Genomic DNA, 19,279 nt, shown 5'->3' with positions numbered 1-19,279 from the left:
GGCAAAGACACACTAAAAGAGAACGAACTAAAGGACGTCGAACTCAAAGATGTCCTTCTGTTCTGCAGGAAAACAAGAAGATTTGAGGAGAATGGTGAGGGAATGCCGCCGGGACAGTAACCTGAAGCTCCGACTCCAGGGAATCGGGCTGAATGAACGCGGCACGCGATCGACAGCCCGCCTGCTTCCGGCCAGGCGTCCCTACACTACATCTACATCTACATCTAACTCTGATTTTAATATCTTGATATTTATATCATACGCTCCACACGGAACCCCCGCTAGGCAACTCTTCATAAATTGCAATATAATGACACTCACGTCACAATACCTATTTTACATAGTTAAATATATTAGAAGTAACATACACCAATTTCCAATAAAAATATTTATCTACACACATGTCATTAGTGCTCTGTAATGCGTTCGGAAACCGTAGGAAATGACAAGCTTTATTACAACCAATTTTACTATGAGAACTTTCTTATCTGTGGTAGCAGGAAAATTTGTACTTTAATGTACATAACGTTATAGATTTTTGTAGGTTATCAGTTTAAATTTGGAACAGCAGTCAAAACTCAAGTAGGTCTCTATTCTAGTATCCATAGATATTAAAACAGTTATCGATACGAAACGTCAATTTAGTATGTTTTTTAAATATAAACCGCACGATATTTGATCTCGAGTGACATGAGAATAGGGACTTCATTCTTTTGTCTAGGAATTAAAAAAAACTACGGATGTTGACATGCGTGAAAAAAGTTTTCATTCACCGCCATTTGACGTACAGTTTATCTTTTAGTTAGTTTTAAGTATGTGTTTAGATAAAGTAGTGTATGTAACTGTACATAATTAGGCATTAAAACACTCGTGTGATTCTATTAAGAAACTCACTAACGTTCGTTTCTTAAACCCACACTCGTATTTTAATGCCTCTCATTATGTAGCAGTTACATAAACTACTAAACTTGGCTTGACACGCTGCCGCGTGTCTAGATTAAAAGTGCACGTATTACACAAAAACACAATAATATGTTGGACTCGACATGTTGTCGACTTGCTAAATCCAACAAAACGGTATCCGTTGCAGGGCCAGGTATCTATAATAAACTACCCGACACCATTAAAAATATTGAAAATGACCTGACATTCTACTCCGAATTAAAAAAATGGCTAACTAGAAATGCATTTTATGACATGTCAGAATATAATAATTATGATTTAATCGTTACTTAATTTAATATTTTATTTATTTGAATTGTATTGATTATTTTTATGTTGTTTTATTTTATTTTAATGAATTGTAATTTAATTGAAATGGACCTAATTAATGAATAACCCTTTTGACATGTAAAGTTTGTAATTTTATGAATAAATGAATATGAATATGAATATATGATATTTATATGAATTTTTGTGTTTTGACTAATTATTAGTAAAACCACGCAAAACTTCTTAAAAAACTGAAATGAGAGAATGAATCTAAAAGTTCTCAATTTTATTTGGTATTTAACTGTCATATCCCAGATAATAAAATGACTGTTCCATTGGCCAATCTACCAGTGTTGGTCAAAACGTTAATGCAATTAACCATTATTGACCAGCAACCAATTATAAATTGCACCGTAAACTGTAACCATCCGTTACGATTGACGTTTCAATTTATAATGGTTAATTGCAATAAACGTTCGGCTAACACTGCAATCTACTGCCTAAATAATCTATTTGATTTTGTATAGAAATGTTAGTATATGGGGTGTAAAAAAAATCTTTACTTTTGTTAATATTTATCTCAAATTGGTATATTTTACATGCCTAATATTTAATCTTGTTGACAATCTTCTATCTCTTTGAATATTTCATCAGATCAAACAAGGACTAATGATCAACTCATTACTTCACTTGGCAAGTCAATTTTCACCCGAGATTTTCACCCATTTATGCACAACGTGATTGCCAGAATGTGAATCCATTATCAACTGACAATGTAAACCTTATTACAAAGACATAAGGTACATCGAGGTCAGAGTGTTGCTGTTACTACAGTGACCATCAAAAGTAACGGATGAGACTACACGTCAAAAGAATCTGCAATTCTGAAAAATTAAATACTATTGAACGAGAACTGTAGATTTACTTCCATTCTGAAAGTATTAGAGGTTGGCACGTCGCTTTAAACCGCTACTAATGATGTTGACTGTACAAACACAATTGACTATTTACTAGTGGACCGTATGTCATTAGTAATAAGGTTCAAATATGGTTAGTTGACTATTTCGACGACTGTGATCAGTTTACCATAAATTCTGAGTTTAATTACATGAAACACTATATTCATAAAATATAAATAAGTAACGCAACGAAAACAACACTTGTAAAAACATTCATTTAGTATTTATCTATCTTAAAACTAAATGGAAATATTCTTACCTAATTACGTGTCATAAAAATATGACGCCAACGGATATCTTATTAGAAATGCGATACAAGTGCATAAAACTTGGAAGAGCATTAATTTTGTCGTTAATCTAACCTCCGACATAGGCCCAAGTTTGATTAAAAAGAAATTTATTAAAGTCAAATTGTTTATGGTTATGCTTTCATTGTCTTCTCTTCTATCTACTAAGCGTAGCACAGTTAAGATTTCAAGCATTAAAGAGTCTAATAGTTTCATTTCTTTTTTAACTATAACAGTTCTACTAGGTTGTAGTAAATCTAGTTCAGCGCTGTATTTAGGGAGGCGATGGCGGGGGCAGGGTATGAAACGGAAAAGCTGTGGTACTGAGTAGAGGAAATTGATGACTTGTGGTATGAAGAAGAGGATGACTGTCTTGCTGAAGTGGCTCAGGATGGCGACGACGGCGAAAGTCATGCCGGAGACGTAGCAAAACGTGTCGCCGACGAACACTCGGGACGGGTACCTGGAAGGAAATGGGATTTATTTTAAAATACCCATACAGTCAAACTGCAATTTTTAGTACAAACAGCAACACTCTTAACAGTCTCTTAACAGTATGCCTTTTGTAATGTAATAAGGTCCACCGATGGATGGTTCACAGTGTGAGCGATGGTACAAACGAGTCAAATTGCACTTTATCTGCTACCAAACAAGGTTTATTTTCCAATGATAAGTTTGCTTACCAATTATACTTCTGGAATGCCAGTGCAGTAGTTAAGTAAGGGATCATGATATGTAGTGAGAATGTGTGGGCCTTGTACTGGTCTCCCCTCAACTCGATAATATCAAAAATTTTATGTATTTGTACAAGTCTATATTGCACTTTATGTTTTAACAAATAAGGTTTATTTTCCAATGATGTTTGCTTACCAATTATGCTTCAGTACAGCCAGTGCAGTAGTCAAGTTTAGGGATTATGATATGTAGTGAGAATGTGTGAACTCGATAATATCTAAGATTTTATGTATTTGTACAAGTCTATATTGCACTTTATGTTTCAACAAATAAGGTTTACTTTCTAATGAAGGGGTTGCTTACCAATTGTGCTTCAGCAATGCCAGTGCAGTAGTCAGGTAAGGGATCATGATATGTAGTGAGAATGTGTGGGCCTTGTACTGGTCTCCCCTTAACTCGATGATGTCAAAGATGATGATGGAGATGGCGATGACCACGGACTGGCCGACCTCCAGGCCGTTGATCCCAGCTAGGATGTTGATGGCGTTTGTGCAGAATACTGCCAACATTCCCATGTAGATGTAGTAGAGAAATCCTGAAAAAGAATATTCAACTTTCTTGAAAACAATCTTTTTTCCTTTTCCGGGTAGAAAATGGCTTGTACAGCTGCAGTGAAATTTTTGTAGTGCAAATTAACTATGTGAAGTTGCATTAATATTATAAATCTGCCACATTTCGAAATAGCCAAAAACTAGTAATAAAGTGTCATATTTTAAATCTATTTGTTATACTTTTTCAATATACTTATAAAAGGGTTGACTCGTCTCTCCAATTTCAACTATTCATTAGTTTAGCCTTCCAGCTGCCAGCTTGCTTATGTTTCTGCCAGCATTAGTGCCAGATTAGCCAGATCATGCTCTATCAGTATGTAAAATAACAGTTTTAACTATTAACTTGTCTTTAAAAATACTCATAAATCATAAATCATAAAAGCCTTTATTGCCAAAAACTAAAACGGTATTATATATAAAAACAAGTTAACTTATAAACTAGCATATTTGATTGTCCGCATTAGTGGTCGGCGTGTCTTGTGACACATAGGCCTCTCCCAGCTGTTTCCATTCCTTTCTATTAGCGTCTTCCACTTTTGTTTTTGTTCTTAATTCTTCTGCTTTTCAGTTCTATTTGTTTCATTTTTTATTTTATTTTTATTTTTATTTTTTAATGTTTCAGTGTTGGAGCTATTTCTTATTGTTTCAGTGTTGGAGCTATCTCTTATAGGAGCTGGAAGGGATTGGTCCTAACCCCCACGGGGACCAGCCGGATTGGGGGTTTATTGTGGATTTTCTTTGTCTGGTTAATAATTTTTCCTTTGTGTGTTGTGTCTTCCGGTTTCCGATGTGTGTCTTTACAGGTTTTGTGGCTGCGCTTCTTCTCGTGGGATCTTTCTGTTTGCCATAGCGTCAAAAGGGGTAGTTTTTGATTGTTTAGCTGGCTGCTTGATTCGTTCTTGAGGTCCGGCTGGGCCAAAGCTGTTTGGAGGTGTACTAGGGGGGGAAGAAGGAACTCTTTTCCTTTTATCTTGCTTTGTATGGTTGTTTTCCTTTACAATGAGCTTGTTATATTTTATTATGGCGTACTTCCCTGATTCTCTTGCCTCTATGAGTTTTGGTATGAGAGCTTTCCTTTCTTCGAGAACTTCTTTAGGAAAATCTTCTGTTACTTTAAAAATACTAACCAATATTAATTGATACTCCGAGCCAGTGCCTCAAAGGCATTGGTACAATGAATGTAGTGGAGTTGAAATTGACATAGTAGACCACCAGCAAAGGCAGGGATGCTATAGTCGGCAGCAGTAACTTGTAGCGCCACCGTAGGTCTAAAACATCATCTGCGAACCCTAGCAGCAGCATGCAGCATATGGACAGGAGGGCTGCTAACAACTCTGCAAACTACAAACAAACATAATAGAAAATACATATAAGTGATGTTTTCAACCAAAAGGTACCACATTGTCTGTTGTCAATAGGGTTGATTTAAAATTAAGTCTATATGGAAAAAGCACCTTATTGATTTACAATTAGTAAGTACCCTTTAGGTTAAAAATGGCACATATAAAAATCTTTATTTTTATTTGTCCTAGTACTAGGTATATTTCAGAATTACTACAAAGGTGAAAGTATAGTTTTTAATACTAATAAACCACTTACTTCATTATGAGGGAAATTTGCAGTGTCCATAAGGCTGTTGCCAAAAACTATAGGAATGAATAAGAAACATGTCACCAGAAATACACATCCTGAGACCACTCCCAACGCTTCAGGACTGGAAACAAAACGGTTAGTCAGATAATTTATACTGCTAAAAGATAAACCGTAATGATATACTAATTATAAGTATTCAAAGTTCAAGAGTTCAAGTTTATAAAGAAACAATTTAAGAAATAGTTCAATTAAGATATAAAAGCTTTATAAAGTTACGGATATAAAATTGCAATTACTTACATTTTCTCCTTGCTAGTTTTACATAAATCTATCCCACCTAAACCAGCTTTTATGAACAATTCCTTCAAATTGGGTATCAATTCATCGGTAATCAGAAAAGCAATAATTGAGAATATAACTAAAATTATTATAGACCACATATTGTTTTTTACTCTCTATGTTTTGGTTTAAAATTATAACATGTTATATATTCAGTATAAATTCTACATTCTAACACAAAAAGAATAGTATAATAGCAATAATAGTGCATACACCGCTGTTGCACCGCTGCAGTGATATCACAAACGTGTGTCAGTCTCATTGGCATGTTATTGAACTTATTGACGTTTGTGACAGTCGTTCTAAAACTAAGATTAAGTTGACTTTAAACAATAAAAATGGATATTAAGCCCCCTCCAGACTATGCGCGTGAATCGCGGGCGAAGCCGCGAACGCGAGTGTGGAGTCGATTTCGCAGGTCTGCGTTCTGGACTCCACACTCGCGTTCGCGGCTTCGCCCGCGATTCACGCGGATAGTCTGGAGGGGGCTTTACATTAAATAACAGAAGAAAACTATGAGGGAATAAAACATTAATTAAACTTAATTTTTAAAATGGCTTTCTGTGGCCTATTTTATAAAGCTACAAGTTACAATTTACAAGCGGAAATCTCGTTCTAATGCATAGGGTTAGAAAGAGACTTCCGCTTGTAAATTGTAATTTGTAGCTTTATAAAATAGGCCACTGATTAAATTAAGAGAGCATTAGACATTAAAAAACAGGGCTGCCAGATCGTATAATAGGCTACGAAATTCGTATAATGAAATTATTTTCGTATACATGTCGTATAGTTGGTTAATCGGTATAATTGGATACGAAAAAAACACCGATGTTAAACGACTGTCAATGCTTCAAAAAACAGTGTGCCAATACTGTTATACGATTTAATGGAACGGCAATTACAAAAATACACGTCGACGCGGGCTAAACCGCGAAAATCCAAGTGCCCAAATAGCGGGCATCTTTCTTTGTCACTCTTATTACGCTGTCATTGGAGTAAAAGAGAAAGATCCCCGCAATTTGGGGGCTTACCGCAAAAACCGAAATTGACCAGTTATTAAAAAATCGATTTAAAATAATAGTTTTTTTGTACTCGTATAATGCAATCGAATTTCGTATAATTGCGGGCACAGGATCGCATAATCAAGATTTATGTACTGGCAGCCCTGTTAAAAAATCAATCTAAGTGGATCGTAGATCTGGCAGCTTCCTCGCGCAAAGAATAAGTATTGCGATACAGCGAGGAAATGCTGCCAGCATCTACGGCACCATGCCGCAGGTGGATATTTTGTAATCATTTATTTTAAGTTTAGTTTTATTTATTTTTAGATATAGTTTAAGTTTTGTAGGTTAGTTATTTAATTATGTTTTTATAAGTATGTATATTAAGTTCGAATGCACTAATAAATATTATGTACGTATTCCATCTAAGTGGATTCAGAATGTGCGTCTATTTTTTTTAATGATATTTCACTTAGATATGTATAAAAACGCAGCTACGATAACCGAATCACTCGAATCAGATTTTTAATTCATGAGATGGTTCAAACTTGTGACTGTCATCTGTCATAATTACTGAAAAGTTGTCAAGCGTTGTAAGCCTAAAATAAATACAAGTTTTCGGAACGGATTTACGAACATTAGCGCAAAAAATCATAGGAAACGATTTATTATTTGTTTTCTTGAATGCGTGTGTATACTGTAAAAGTGACATAAACTATTAATAAACTGGAGAACTATTAGCATTCAATAAGGTAATGACAGCATACAATCTTAAGTTATTTACTAAATTTCTGCTTGTTTTCGTAATATAGCCAGAACAAATATTCGTTTCCAGATATAATGAGCATCAGTATGTCTACCATGGACGAAATAGAAGAGGAAGCAAAAGCAGCAGCAGAAAAAATGGTTATAAATATGATGCAGAGACCAGGTCAACTAGAAAAGGTTTGTTTTTTCTGTATTAAGGGCCACTTGCGCCACTCACTCGGGTTAACCAGTTAGGCCCCGAGTCACCAGTACAATTCAGCCCTGTGTTACAGTTAACTCTGAGTTAGTGGCCAACCCTGGATGGTGCAAGTAGCCTTAAGTGTAATAATGACTATAGCATATTTATTTTATTGTTGTTACAGTTTACATATATATTCTTTATTTCATTAAAGCATGGAATCTTAGTAAATATAAAAGTTGAATAGGGATTGCCATGAATTTCCTGTCTCCGCCCCCAAAAATGGTTATCATATTGTTTAGTTGATATGATTCATATTTCTTTCTGTGTATAAACTGTTTATCTGTAAAACTACAAATGTTTTGGATGCTAACATATTTTAGTTTTTCATTACAACCATGGTTAATTTTGATATAATTGTCCTTTTAAGGAGTACCTAAAAACTTATTGAACTGATTTTTTTTATAGGTTGAGCAGTACAAGAAAAGGATTACTCACAAGAAGGCCTCCATTGAGGCTCAGCTGAAGTCTGCGGTGCAGGGCAAGCTAGACGGGGTCAGTGTGGGGCTGAAACAGCTCCAGGAGTGCCTTGATGATGTGCAACAAATTGGTCTCAAGTATGGAAAACTTTTTTTACACATTACATTCATATCATAATCAGTAAATATTACTTAATATTACTTTTTTAACATTTCTAAGCCCATTTGGAGCTTACTACTTTCAATTTTATCTATTTTACAATAAACAAAATCATTCCCTCCCTGGGGTCTGGTCCTGATGCCTCGGGCGAGGCAGGTTGTAACAGACCAACCTGTTGCACATTATTTTCTTGGCAAAATGGCTTGTTTGAGGCGATAAAACATTGCCAGGAATAAATGAAGAGCTTGCGATGTTAAAGTAGCCCTACTTTTCACGAGTACATTATTATTTATGAATGAGCTTAGCTTGCGTTTTTTTTATTATTATTATAGCTAGCGTAACAATGTCCACTTGTGCTTCGACCCAAAATGTTTGTGTCTATTTTTAAAAGAGTTCACTCAGTTCACTATAATGAATTAATGATGTCAATGTTAAATAGGCACAAAATAACCAATTATAAATAACCAACACATTTCTTTGTTTTTTAGGATGGACGAATTAGAGGAGCTTCTAAAGGGCGTGCCTCCGCTGGTCGCGTCATTACAAGCTGTAAGAGAAGAGGACTCGCGACACTCGCAGTATGTGACGGCCATGGACAGCCTGAAGCATATATTCACAGTGCCGGATAGTGTGGCTAAGACCATGCAGTGGATCGGGGAAGGGAAGTTGCTGCATGCGCATCAGGTACATCATTTATCATCAGCTTATAGTACTCTATATTGTCTGAACTATACTGCCCTGATAAGCAAGAAGTACAGTCAGCAGCAGGTTGCTAAGCAGGCGAGCTGTTCAAAATTACCTTGACACACTCTTATTTTCTTAACAATAAAATCGCGTTAAGATCATTTTGAACACCTCGCCCGCTCAGCAACTAGTGCTGGTGACTGTACCTCAAATGAAAACGTAATGTAAACATGCGCCTTAAGTTCTTTATCAGATAATTTCATTTTCAAACTCGTTTGTAGCAGGCAGTATAACAATAGTATAGTCGTTCGATTTGTAGCTGGCCCCAAACGGGTAATCCTTTGTCTATTGTTACGTAAACCCAACCGCACATTATACTTACACAATTAAACATCACACAGCCTCATAAGCAAATTTAAGCAACATTTTTAAGTGACCATTGTCAGATCTAATGTTTTTGCAATACAGTTTACGAATTGTTAACTTGCCCAGTTGGCACAACCTATGAATCTATGAATCCATTTTGGTAATCTTGGCCCTTTGGAATGTTCAGCTAGTCCTACTCAGGGATGTTGCGGATATTCGCATCCGCATCCGCGGAACATCCGCATTATTTTCAACATCCGCATCTGCATCCGCATGATGCGGATGTCGACCAAGTCGGTAATAGAGTCTGTGCGGAAAGAGAAGAGTCGTGAAATGTATGGGATCCAATACATTCTACGACTCTTCTATTTCCGCACAGAGTCTAGGAACGTATTAGCGGCGGCGCCGGCGTCGTAAGTGTTAGGTAATTTCGTCGTTACTGTTTATTATATAAAACTCACCTATATTCTTGCTCAAATACTAAACGTTTCGTTTTGTTTAAATAAAAAATGTAATGTAAACGCTGTTGAACTTCTCAATAAATAAATAAATAAAATGCTAAAAATGTAATATTTGACGTTTTTTAAGTACCAAATCTTGACATTCGCATCCGCGGATGTGAGTCTAAATATCCGCATCCGCGGATGTGAGATGCGGATGTGAGGCTTCAAATATCCGCATCCGCAACCGCGGATGTCAAAAAATCTGCATCCGCAACATCCCTGGTCCTACTATAAGATAAGGCACAGTGTCAGCCGATTATCAAAAATGGACCAAAACTTTGCACCTTTGACCTTTAACCCTCTCCCAGAATATTAATAGAATTTCAACCTTAACACTACATTTTAAAGTCTAAATTAGATTGCCTTCAGTTCGTATTGAAATCTACCCTATTTACGATATACCTCTGTTACAGTGTCTCAACGATCTAGAGAACTCACGGGACGATCTCCTCTACGAGCTGCACCGGCTACCCAACCAGTCCTCGCACGACAAGATCATGCTCAAGGCTTACTTCGAAGACGTGGAGATGGTCTCCAACTCGCTGGAGAAGCAGATCAAGCTGATACTGGCCCGGACCCTGAATACGGTGCGCAAGGAGCCCACGGTTATAGTGACCGCGCTCAGGATTATTGAGAGGGAGGAGAAGAGGGATCAGATGGCGCTCGAGGTAGGTTTGCTCTATAAAAATCGCGGCACACGGCTATGAAAACAAGCGTTCTTAAGCGTTGACTTTATATTTCAGATGGTCAAAGTACCAAAAATTCATTGTTTATTTACTTATATAAAGAAGATTAGTAAGCTCTTAGAAAAAACCGTGGTTCCAAGTTTGATAACTGAGGTCAGGCGTGGCTCACTCCGCGATTTCGTCCCTTTGCTACAGGTAGCTAAAACTCCATCCGTTCGACCCCAATTTTGGGGTTTGCCATAAGCCGCGCGTGGCGCTGTCGCCACCTAGCGGCCATATCTGTGCTGATCGTAACAGACGCGTTTTGTTAGAGAGTGAGTCTTCTGTACCTAGTACTATTATTTATTCTGTGCTGAGGTAGATGGCGCTAAGCGGTAGTAATTTTGATTGTCAAAAGTTAACGTTTGATTCAGTGACTACAAAACACGGCATCATGCAGCGCCATCTCCTTAAGCTGTCAACGTCGAGAACTGGATTGCATTTCGCGAAAATTACGACATAATAGATGGAAGACGCTATATAGACCGATATCATTTTTCATCAACCCTCCTCACCCCCTCCATCGTCCGCGTCACCACCCCTCTCACAAAATTTCAACTATCCTTGCTAATCATGAAACTGAGAAATTTTACTGCTAAAATTTTTTTTTTGACCACCCTAATTCTATATTCCAATTGGCATATATAATTAGCGTTGGCATATTCCAATTTAAAATCCCCATATTATTTCAGCAACAAAGCCAAACGGGCTTCATGCCGCCCGGGCGCCCCAAGAACTGGCGCACCGTCGCCTTCGAGGAGCTCGAGCGCGCCGTCGCGCAGCGCACCGAGGGCACGCGCGTCGACGAGCGGGAGGACAACAAGCTCTGGCTTGTCAAATACTTGGAACTGACTAGGCAGCTGATTCTGGAGGATTTGAGAGTGGTCAAGACGCTATGTGTACCGTGTTTCCCACCGCATTACGATATTGTTAACAAATACGTCAACATGTACCACACCTGCCTCTCTTCCAGTGTAAGTACCCTTATATACAGTTAAAACATAGGCTACAGTCATAGTCAAAGCTCGAGCGCGCCGTCGCGCAGCGCACCGAGGGCACGCGCGTCGACGAGCGGGAGGACAACAAGCTGTGGCTTGTCAAATACCTGGAACTGACTAGGCAGCTGATTCTGGAGGATTTGAGAGTGGTCAAGACGCTATGTGTACCGTGTTTCCCGCCGCATTACGATATTGTTAACAAATACGTCAATATGTACCACACCTGCCTCTCTTCTAGCGTAAGTTCACATTTTTATAAACATCTAGAAACCGAAATCAGTCCTAAGCAGATCTTAATTTACCCATTAATTTCAGCTCCAAGGCGTAGTTGACAGCGGTCTAGAAGGCAACGAATACGTGACACTACTGTCCTGGGTGTTGAACACGTACCCGGGCACCGAGCTGATGGGCAGCCCGGAGCTCAACATCGACGTGTCCACGCTGCCGCCGCTGCTCAGCGAGGAGAGCTTGCAGGACTTGTGCGACGAGTATCTGCAGGTGTGTTTCACAATAAATAATTTACTACTAAATCCCCAAAAGGATAGGGATAAATGGAAAGAGCTAGAGGAGGCCTTTGCCTACAAAAGGCATACAGATATAAATTAGATTAGACATACATATATGTTAACATAAAAAGGAAAGGTACTACAAAACACTTATCTGAAATAAAGGCTATTTCAATTCAATTCAATTCAAATCCTCAAAAAAACAAAATGCATTAGATTCTCAACTTCTCTTCAGACTCAAAAACAACACACTAGAATTGGTCCTGAGAAATCATGTTCTAGACTTCTCAGATAGTACAGTTTTTCTTGATTTGACAGTAGATTCAAAATTACAGAGGGTTTCGCACATAACTTCTTTGAGTAACTAATAAGCTGTGTTCTGCTATTTATGCTGTGAGACACATAAGACAGTTAACAGACACAAGCACGGCTAAATTGGTTAATTACAGCTACTTCCATAGTCTCATGTCTTATGGCCTTCTGACGTGGGGAAAATCTGCTAATGTACATAGCATATTTACAAAAGCGAGCTGTACGTGCCATTTACAATCTGAAGCCGCGAACATCCTTGAGAGATCTATTTAGAAAAGTCAACATCATCAGAATCACTGTCGTCACAATACATCTATGAAGTTATTATGTATAGGTACACTAGGAGAAACTACGAACATCTTCCGAAAAATAGTGACAATCATATCTTCAACACAAGAAATAAAGATAAACTTGCTGTACGCAGCTTACGACTTGCTAAGGCTCGAAAATCATTTATTGGTCAGGCAGTACATATCTACAACAAAATTCCTAATCATATAATAAAGCCAGATTATAAATTTAAGAAAATTGTCAAACATAAATTAATAGAAAAATCGTACTATAAAGTGTCAGACTATTTGGATGAAAAAGATGTATGGGATAATTGTATTTGCTAATTGTATTAGTTAATTAATTAAGTAGGTATGTAATAGTCATAAGGAAAAATGTGCAATAATTGACGGACATAAGTGTATCTTGTATACCTACATGGCAAAAATAAATTGAAATTGTTTACACGGTTTATATTAGTGATGTACCGACTATTGATTTGGCCGACTAGCCGACTAATCGGCGCTCGGATGGTCGATTAGTCGGCCGACTAGTCGGCTAGTCGGCCAGATCATTAGTTTAGTCTAAGTTCGGTTTAGATCATTAGTTTAGTCTAAGTTCGGTTCAGATGCACTAATAAACAATTGGTTTACAGCTTTCGTCGCGCTATTTATCATATAAATAGTAACGCTAAAAATAAAATAAAATAAAATATCCTAAGGCTATATTTTTCATACGACGACCGTAAAATCGGACATAAGAAAGTGACCACACGGTCAAAAATTCGAACAAAAGTTTTCGTAAGCACCATAAATAGGAATTTGAGTAAAATAGGTGAAAAGCTTAAGAAAATATGTGCTGTTTATGTCTTTTTGTCCTGTTTTTCTATCACTTATAAAGTGCCGACTAATCGGCCATTTTTGCCGACTAGTCGCCGACTAATCGCCGACTACAAATGAGGCCGGATAGTCGACTTTCCCGACTAGTCGGTACATCCCTAGTTTATATATATTTAGCTTGTGACTGGTCAGACAGTACGCGACTATCCTGGGTGTTGTGTACCCGTCTATATAATAGTGTGATTACTGTGTAATACTTTATGAAATGGAGGTCAGCTACCCGATCCCCTGCTGCCACGCCAAACTGGTCTTGGGAGACTTTCCCTAGCTTTTAATGTCTCTAGACTATGAACTAAACTTAGTTTAAATTCATCTTTTGTCCACAGAAAATGGAGAGCAACTACATGGAATGGATGGAGAAGACTCTCGAGTCAGAAAGAGCCGAATGGAACGGTGACCGCGCGCCCGAAGTAGAGCCACATTCCAACGCGTACCACACACACGCGCCGGTCATCATATTTCAAATGATCGACCAGAATCTGCAGGTAACTCTACTTGACTAACGCTACGGTACAACCTTAATAAAAAGCTGTAAGGAACGGAGCTACATTCCAAATGATTAAACCTAAGTTGCAGGTGAGTTACCACTAAATTGGGTACCAGTTCAGATGATTCACCAGAACTGCTAGGTGGGTTACTCCACTACATGGAATGAAAGCATAAGACATGTCCACTCCCAATTGCCAGTTTTTATTGGACTATTGAATTTCTAAATGTCATTATTGTTCATAGGTTACTCAAACGATAAGTAAGGAGATCACCTTCAAAGCATTGATGCTCAGTATCGAGCAAGTGACGCGCTATGGCAACATGTACAGGGAAGGCGTGCTACAGTTCAAGGTATGACTCCATCAAATCAGCTTGATTTCTCCCTCATTACTCTTTACCGAGGGCCAACGTATGGCGGTCGGGGTCAGCATCGGGGCGTGCGTTTCGAGGCCGGCATACATCCCCTTTTAAAGCCCGAAGGGTCTCCACTCCACAACCTTCAGATCTTAACCAAATCTTCGATATATTTTCTTAAGTTTGGCTGGCTACATCAATAGATGTTCATATGTATTGACGCTTGACGTTAAGGGTATTGGTTCTCCTGTAGATATCGTTGTAGTATTCAATAATCAATTTATATTACAGAACAGTCACTTCTCCGACCGCTCCCGCTGCGCGTACTTCACGCACCACATGATCACAATAGTCAACAACAGCGAACAAATGGTCCGCCTCGCACAACAGACGCAAGCCAGGCACTGGCCCCCGGGCCGGCACGATGCACCCGCCGAGCGCAAGTTCGATACCCTGCTAGATACATTCCAGGTACACAGTGAGCCACTCGGATACAGCGAACCGGGGTAATAGACAATGCACCCGGACCGGCAGGACGCACCTGCCGATGGCATGTTAGACACCCTGTTCAACCCATTACGGTACACAGTGAGCCACTCCGACACGGTGAACTGCGGTATTAGACACTGGCCCTCGGGTCGGCACGCCGCGCCCGCCGAGTGCAAGGTCAATCCGCTGCTCGATAGAGTGAGCCACACGTACACAGTGAACCAAGGCTAAGTTGGTTTAGCCTCTCCGCTGGTTGTGGCTATTGGCTCAAATGAAAAGCCAGTCTACAAACAAGTTATATTTGTGTATTAGAGTCTATTTAGAAGACATAGACATAGATTTATGCAACCTATTCATAAAGCTACCTTATACTTATGAGAAGTAAAAACCCGATTTCTTCACAGAAACTAAGAGACGAAGCCGCCCGGTTCCTCCTGGACGAGGCGTTCCTGGACCTCGAAGTCCACTTCGACGACCTGTTCACGTCAAAATGGCTGCCGTCCTCCATCCCGGTCGACACCATTTGCGTCACCTTGGAAGACTACTTCCAGGACTATAACCATTTGAGGGAGAAAAACTTTGAGTATGTGATAAATGAAGCGCAGAATTTGGTGTACAAGAAGTATATAACCGCCATGTTGTCTAAGAAGGTAAATGATAATAAAACTTTATTAAATCAATCACTGAAATCTAATTATTAAATATTTTAGAAAAAAAATACAACAATTTGACGGAAATTGGACGATTCCGTTCTTTGTCTGTAATCAAATGTTAAATAAATTCCAACCTCTTTGAATTCGGGCTTGTTAAAATGATGTAGACAATTACATGATTACCTAAAGCACAGCCGGGCATGCACATGATTGGCGCGACAGTATCTCGCCGCGAGATAGACTACACGTCCCTCTTTAATTAATACAGTAAGAAAAAGACGGGTAGTCTATCTCGCGGCGAGATACTGTCGCGCCAATCATGTGCTTGGCCTACTGGTCTTCCAAATACAGTTCGCGGGAAAGCAAAAAAGTTAAGGGCTCTATTGCCACTCTGTGGCCATGAGTAAGCCCATTCATAATAATAATAAAAAACCGGGCAAGTGCGAGTCGGACACGCGCACGAAGGGTTCCGTACCATAATGCAAAAAAAAAGCAAAAAAAAGACGGTCACCCATCCAAGTACTGACCACTCCCGACGTTGCTTAACTTTGGTCAAAAATCACGTTTGTTGTATGGGAGCCCCATTTAAATCTTTATTTTATTCTGTTTTTAGTATTTGTTGTTATAGCGGCAACAGAAATACATCATCTGTCAAAATTTCAACTGTCTAGCTATCACGGTTCGTGAGATACAGCCTGGTGACAGACGGACGGACGGACAGCGAAGTCTTAGTAATAGGGTCCCGTTTTACCCTCTGGGTACGGAACCCTAAAAAATGATCCTGGCCTAAAGTACAGTCGGAATTTTTAGTTTTGTTAAATCAAATAATCTACAACAAGCTTCTTATGTTTCTCCAATAACTTAGGATGGTATTCCATCTGTCCAATATCTTGGTCCAATGTGTATTTGCATCTCACATTTTGCTTAATGAGCAGAGCTCGGATAGGGTGAGCTATTTGCCTTATATATGACATAAGACATGTCAAATTATAAGGCAAATAGCTCACCCTATCCGAGCTCTGTTAATGAGAGAGTGAGACGCAATGCACATTAGTCAGGTGGAATACCATCTTGAATATTCATGTAATCTAGGTGACTTTCAAAACTGTCGAAGAAGCGCAGCAAGCAGCGACGAAGATCGTAAAGGAGGCCAACCAAATACGGTCCTTCTTCCGGAGAATAGGCGCCGAGGGCGTCAACGTGGACTGGCCTTTTGAGGTCATCAGCTCTTTGGCTGAGGTGAGTATCGAACACACAAGACAACCAATTATAATTAATGAAAGATGATTTACACCTATTTGCCATGCAAGTTGTTTGAAAGATAACTTCAAATTTTATTTCCTCAACGAAAGGACGAATAGAACGAATGATATACATACACACAACTCACACAAGTAAAATAATTTTAGAGATAAGACATCGAAATCTAACAGTTTTATATAAATCATGTGCAGTGTCATTTCTAAATTTTCATTTCCTCTCGTCAACCGCCATCGTAACGTGAATGCATGAATTTATCATGATGTGTTACTTTTGTGTACGGTAATAACCAAACTGGAGCCTAAATCTGTGGTACAAACCGGGCCAACACCGTTTCTCAGGTCCTCCGTTGCCAAGACATCGAGATGCTCTCGCTGGACCTGCACGGCGTCCTGGACAAGTGCCCCAACATGTCGGAGGAGCAGCTGGTGCGGCTGCTGGCGCTGCGCGGCGACGTGCCGCGCGCGCACGTGCGCGACACCGCGGCGCACGTGCGCGCCACCCGCGCCCGACCGCGCGCCACCACCATGCACGACTTCTTTAAGGATATCACGTTTAGCGATAGGCTGTTGGAGCGGTTCGCTTTGTAACGCGGCCCGATGTTATACTCGGACTACACGTAACACATAATATCGGCCCGATTCGAACTTTAAAATACGTCAGTTAATAGATCTAGAAACGAGATGGATTAGACAATAATATGTCTGTGTCAAATATGACGTTTATTCAAACAATTTTGATACTGACACATCTAAATCCATATCGTTTCTTAATCTATTAATTGGCGTATCTTAAAATTCGAATCAGACAGTATGTGCCTACAAGATGAAATGCACAAAAAAGAACACGATTGCGAAGCACTTAAATTTGCTTAAGGATATTGATTATTGCAAAAATACTTTATGGAAGAATAAGACTTGTAAGAGTATTTTAATTTTGTATTATTTATTGTTCAATTTTGTTTAACTATAAGTAGTTAAAAGATATAAAAAAATATTATTTAAAATATAGGTATACATACAATAAACTTACATATTATAAACTTGTATAAAATAAATTACAATATTTCTAGTTAAAATCCGTGGCTTATCCGTGTTCAATTATTCCATTCCCAAATAAACAGCAAAACTATGTAAGTATCCGAACTGAAAACTCTTTTTATAATTCTGCGGGGGTATCATGGTCGCATTTTTATCACTTGTCATGTCATGCGTCACTTTCGCACTTACATACTTGTTAGAACGTGACAGGCATGATACTAGATGAACTTGAAATTTAACGTCTTGTTAATAGATAGAGGGGATTTGTTCAGATAATTTAATGGCGACGGTACACTGTAGCAATTTCTTCAAGATTATTGACGTTAATTTATTTCCCAACAGGATGTCGACATCTTCAGGAATATCACAATCCCAAGACAAGATTACAAAAATCCCGTGAAATTATAAGCAGTCTTACCCCGGACACTGGGTACGTACAATATACACAAAATACTGATAAAAATTTGGCGTATTTTAATTTATTGCATCTTTACATAAAAACAAAAACATAATTATATTATTTAATGATTCTCATCGACCGAGCGAAGTAAACCCTCTAGCGGTGTACTGTTCATGTTTGTATGTTCCAAGTTTGTTAGACGATATCTTGAGTTGTTATTCTGGTATATTATTCATGAAATTATGATAATGAAATATATGTACTCGTATCGCGTCACGAGGTCTCTGTTTACAGCATTTATTACATATCTAGTTTGTCTTAAAATTTATGAAAAACACTGAATAAAATTTAGAATTTATACACGTATTAAAATGTCATACAAGTAGGCATATATCAAATTAATTATATACTGTAACTTCAATAATACCTACTGAACATACTTGTTTATGTAGGATAATGATAACATTTTGAAATAAATTGTACTCAATAATTTTGCGGCAAGTGCGAATAAACAATCGCTGATCGCCAATTGTGTAGCTTCGTATTACTATTGCTTGCCGTCCTGCAAACATAACCAATAACCTCTAGCCGCCCATACGTCAAACCTTGCCAAGCAAAATGAAATTTTATTTTGTCAGCACAAAGTTCAAATTAGAATGGAACAGGAGACCTTAACCAGGACCAGGAGTCTCTGGGCGGCTAGAGGATATATGTGTGACCTCTCTTTGCTTACAGCTGTAATGGGCTACAAGGTATCTCATACACTGGATTAGTCAGCATGTGATTGTAAAGCACTGGGAATACACAGACATGTGTTAGTGTTAATTCGTGCGCGGGTATTACGTATAATTTATTACCAGATTCTGACGGTTGTAATCTCGGCGGGGGTAAAAATGTCTGCTGGACCTAGATTCAATACGTTCGAATCTGATTCGAATTTAATTTTTATGTAAAGCAATACATAGGTATCTGAGACTAGTAGGTGGTACCTTTAGTACTAGTTCTACTTCTACTATTCTCAGGCGACGCCGTTTGGCTTGATCAGGGGCGGCAAACCGTGGCTCGCGAG

The 19,279-nt window shown here is 38.5% G+C and overlaps 2 protein-coding genes across 2 annotated transcripts; one reads left to right on the top strand and one right to left on the bottom strand.

The window, feature by feature from the left end:
- Positions 1-1,770: 1,770 nt before the first annotated feature.
- On the bottom strand, positions 1,771-5,913 carry LOC134677265 (UDP-N-acetylglucosamine--dolichyl-phosphate N-acetylglucosaminephosphotransferase). Its single transcript, XM_063535729.1, has 5 exons — positions 5,638-5,913; positions 5,344-5,458; positions 4,872-5,085; positions 3,497-3,728; positions 1,771-2,921 (listed from the first exon to the last, which is right to left on the bottom strand). Exons 1-5 carry the CDS (start codon positions 5,775-5,777, stop codon positions 2,435-2,437), a joined length of 1,188 nt encoding a protein of 395 aa, XP_063391799.1. The 5' UTR covers positions 5,778-5,913; the 3' UTR covers positions 1,771-2,434.
- A 1,345-nt stretch (positions 5,914-7,258) lies between these two features.
- LOC134677063 (exocyst complex component 3) lies at positions 7,259-17,723 on the top strand. Its single transcript, XM_063535543.1, has 13 exons — positions 7,259-7,429; positions 7,513-7,622; positions 8,092-8,240; positions 8,751-8,946; positions 10,229-10,483; positions 11,233-11,514; positions 11,854-12,036; positions 13,852-14,010; positions 14,258-14,365; positions 14,660-14,839; positions 15,262-15,507; positions 16,603-16,749; positions 17,112-17,723. Exons 2-13 carry the CDS (start codon positions 7,518-7,520, stop codon positions 17,358-17,360), a joined length of 2,259 nt encoding a protein of 752 aa, XP_063391613.1. The 5' UTR covers positions 7,259-7,429; positions 7,513-7,517; the 3' UTR covers positions 17,361-17,723.
- Positions 17,724-19,279: the final 1,556 nt, after the last annotated feature.

Source organism: Cydia fagiglandana, chromosome 1 (assembly GCF_963556715.1).
Source record: "Cydia fagiglandana chromosome 1, ilCydFagi1.1, whole genome shotgun sequence".
Lineage (NCBI taxonomy): Eukaryota > Metazoa > Arthropoda > Insecta > Lepidoptera > Tortricidae > Cydia > Cydia fagiglandana.
The sequence above is the reverse complement of the archived record's forward strand: the minus strand, read 5'-3'. Positions and strand labels throughout refer to the sequence as shown.

What these genes read in the sequence shown, in the direction of transcription:
- LOC134677265 (XM_063535729.1), bottom strand. Translation starts at nt 5,777, where the DNA reads ATGTGGTCTATAATAATTTTAGTTATATTCTCAATTATTGCTTTTCTG. An exon ending in AAAACTAGCAAGGAGAAAAT is followed by an intron (nt 5,459 to 5,637) that starts GTAAGTAATTGC and finishes TTTTGTTTCCAG; the next exon opens with TCCTGAAGCGTTGGGAGTGG. An exon ending in CAAATTTCCCTCATAATGAA is followed by an intron (nt 5,086 to 5,343) that starts GTAAGTGGTTTA and finishes GTTTGTTTGTAG; the next exon opens with TTTGCAGAGTTGTTAGCAGC.
- LOC134677063 (XM_063535543.1), top strand. Translation starts at nt 7,518, where the DNA reads ATGAGCATCAGTATGTCTACCATGGACGAAATAGAAGAGGAAGCAAAA. An exon ending in GTGCAACAAATTGGTCTCAA is followed by an intron (nt 8,241 to 8,750) that starts GTATGGAAAACT and finishes TTTGTTTTTTAG; the next exon opens with GATGGACGAATTAGAGGAGC. An exon ending in AGTTGCTGCATGCGCATCAG is followed by an intron (nt 8,947 to 10,228) that starts GTACATCATTTA and finishes CCTCTGTTACAG; the next exon opens with TGTCTCAACGATCTAGAGAA.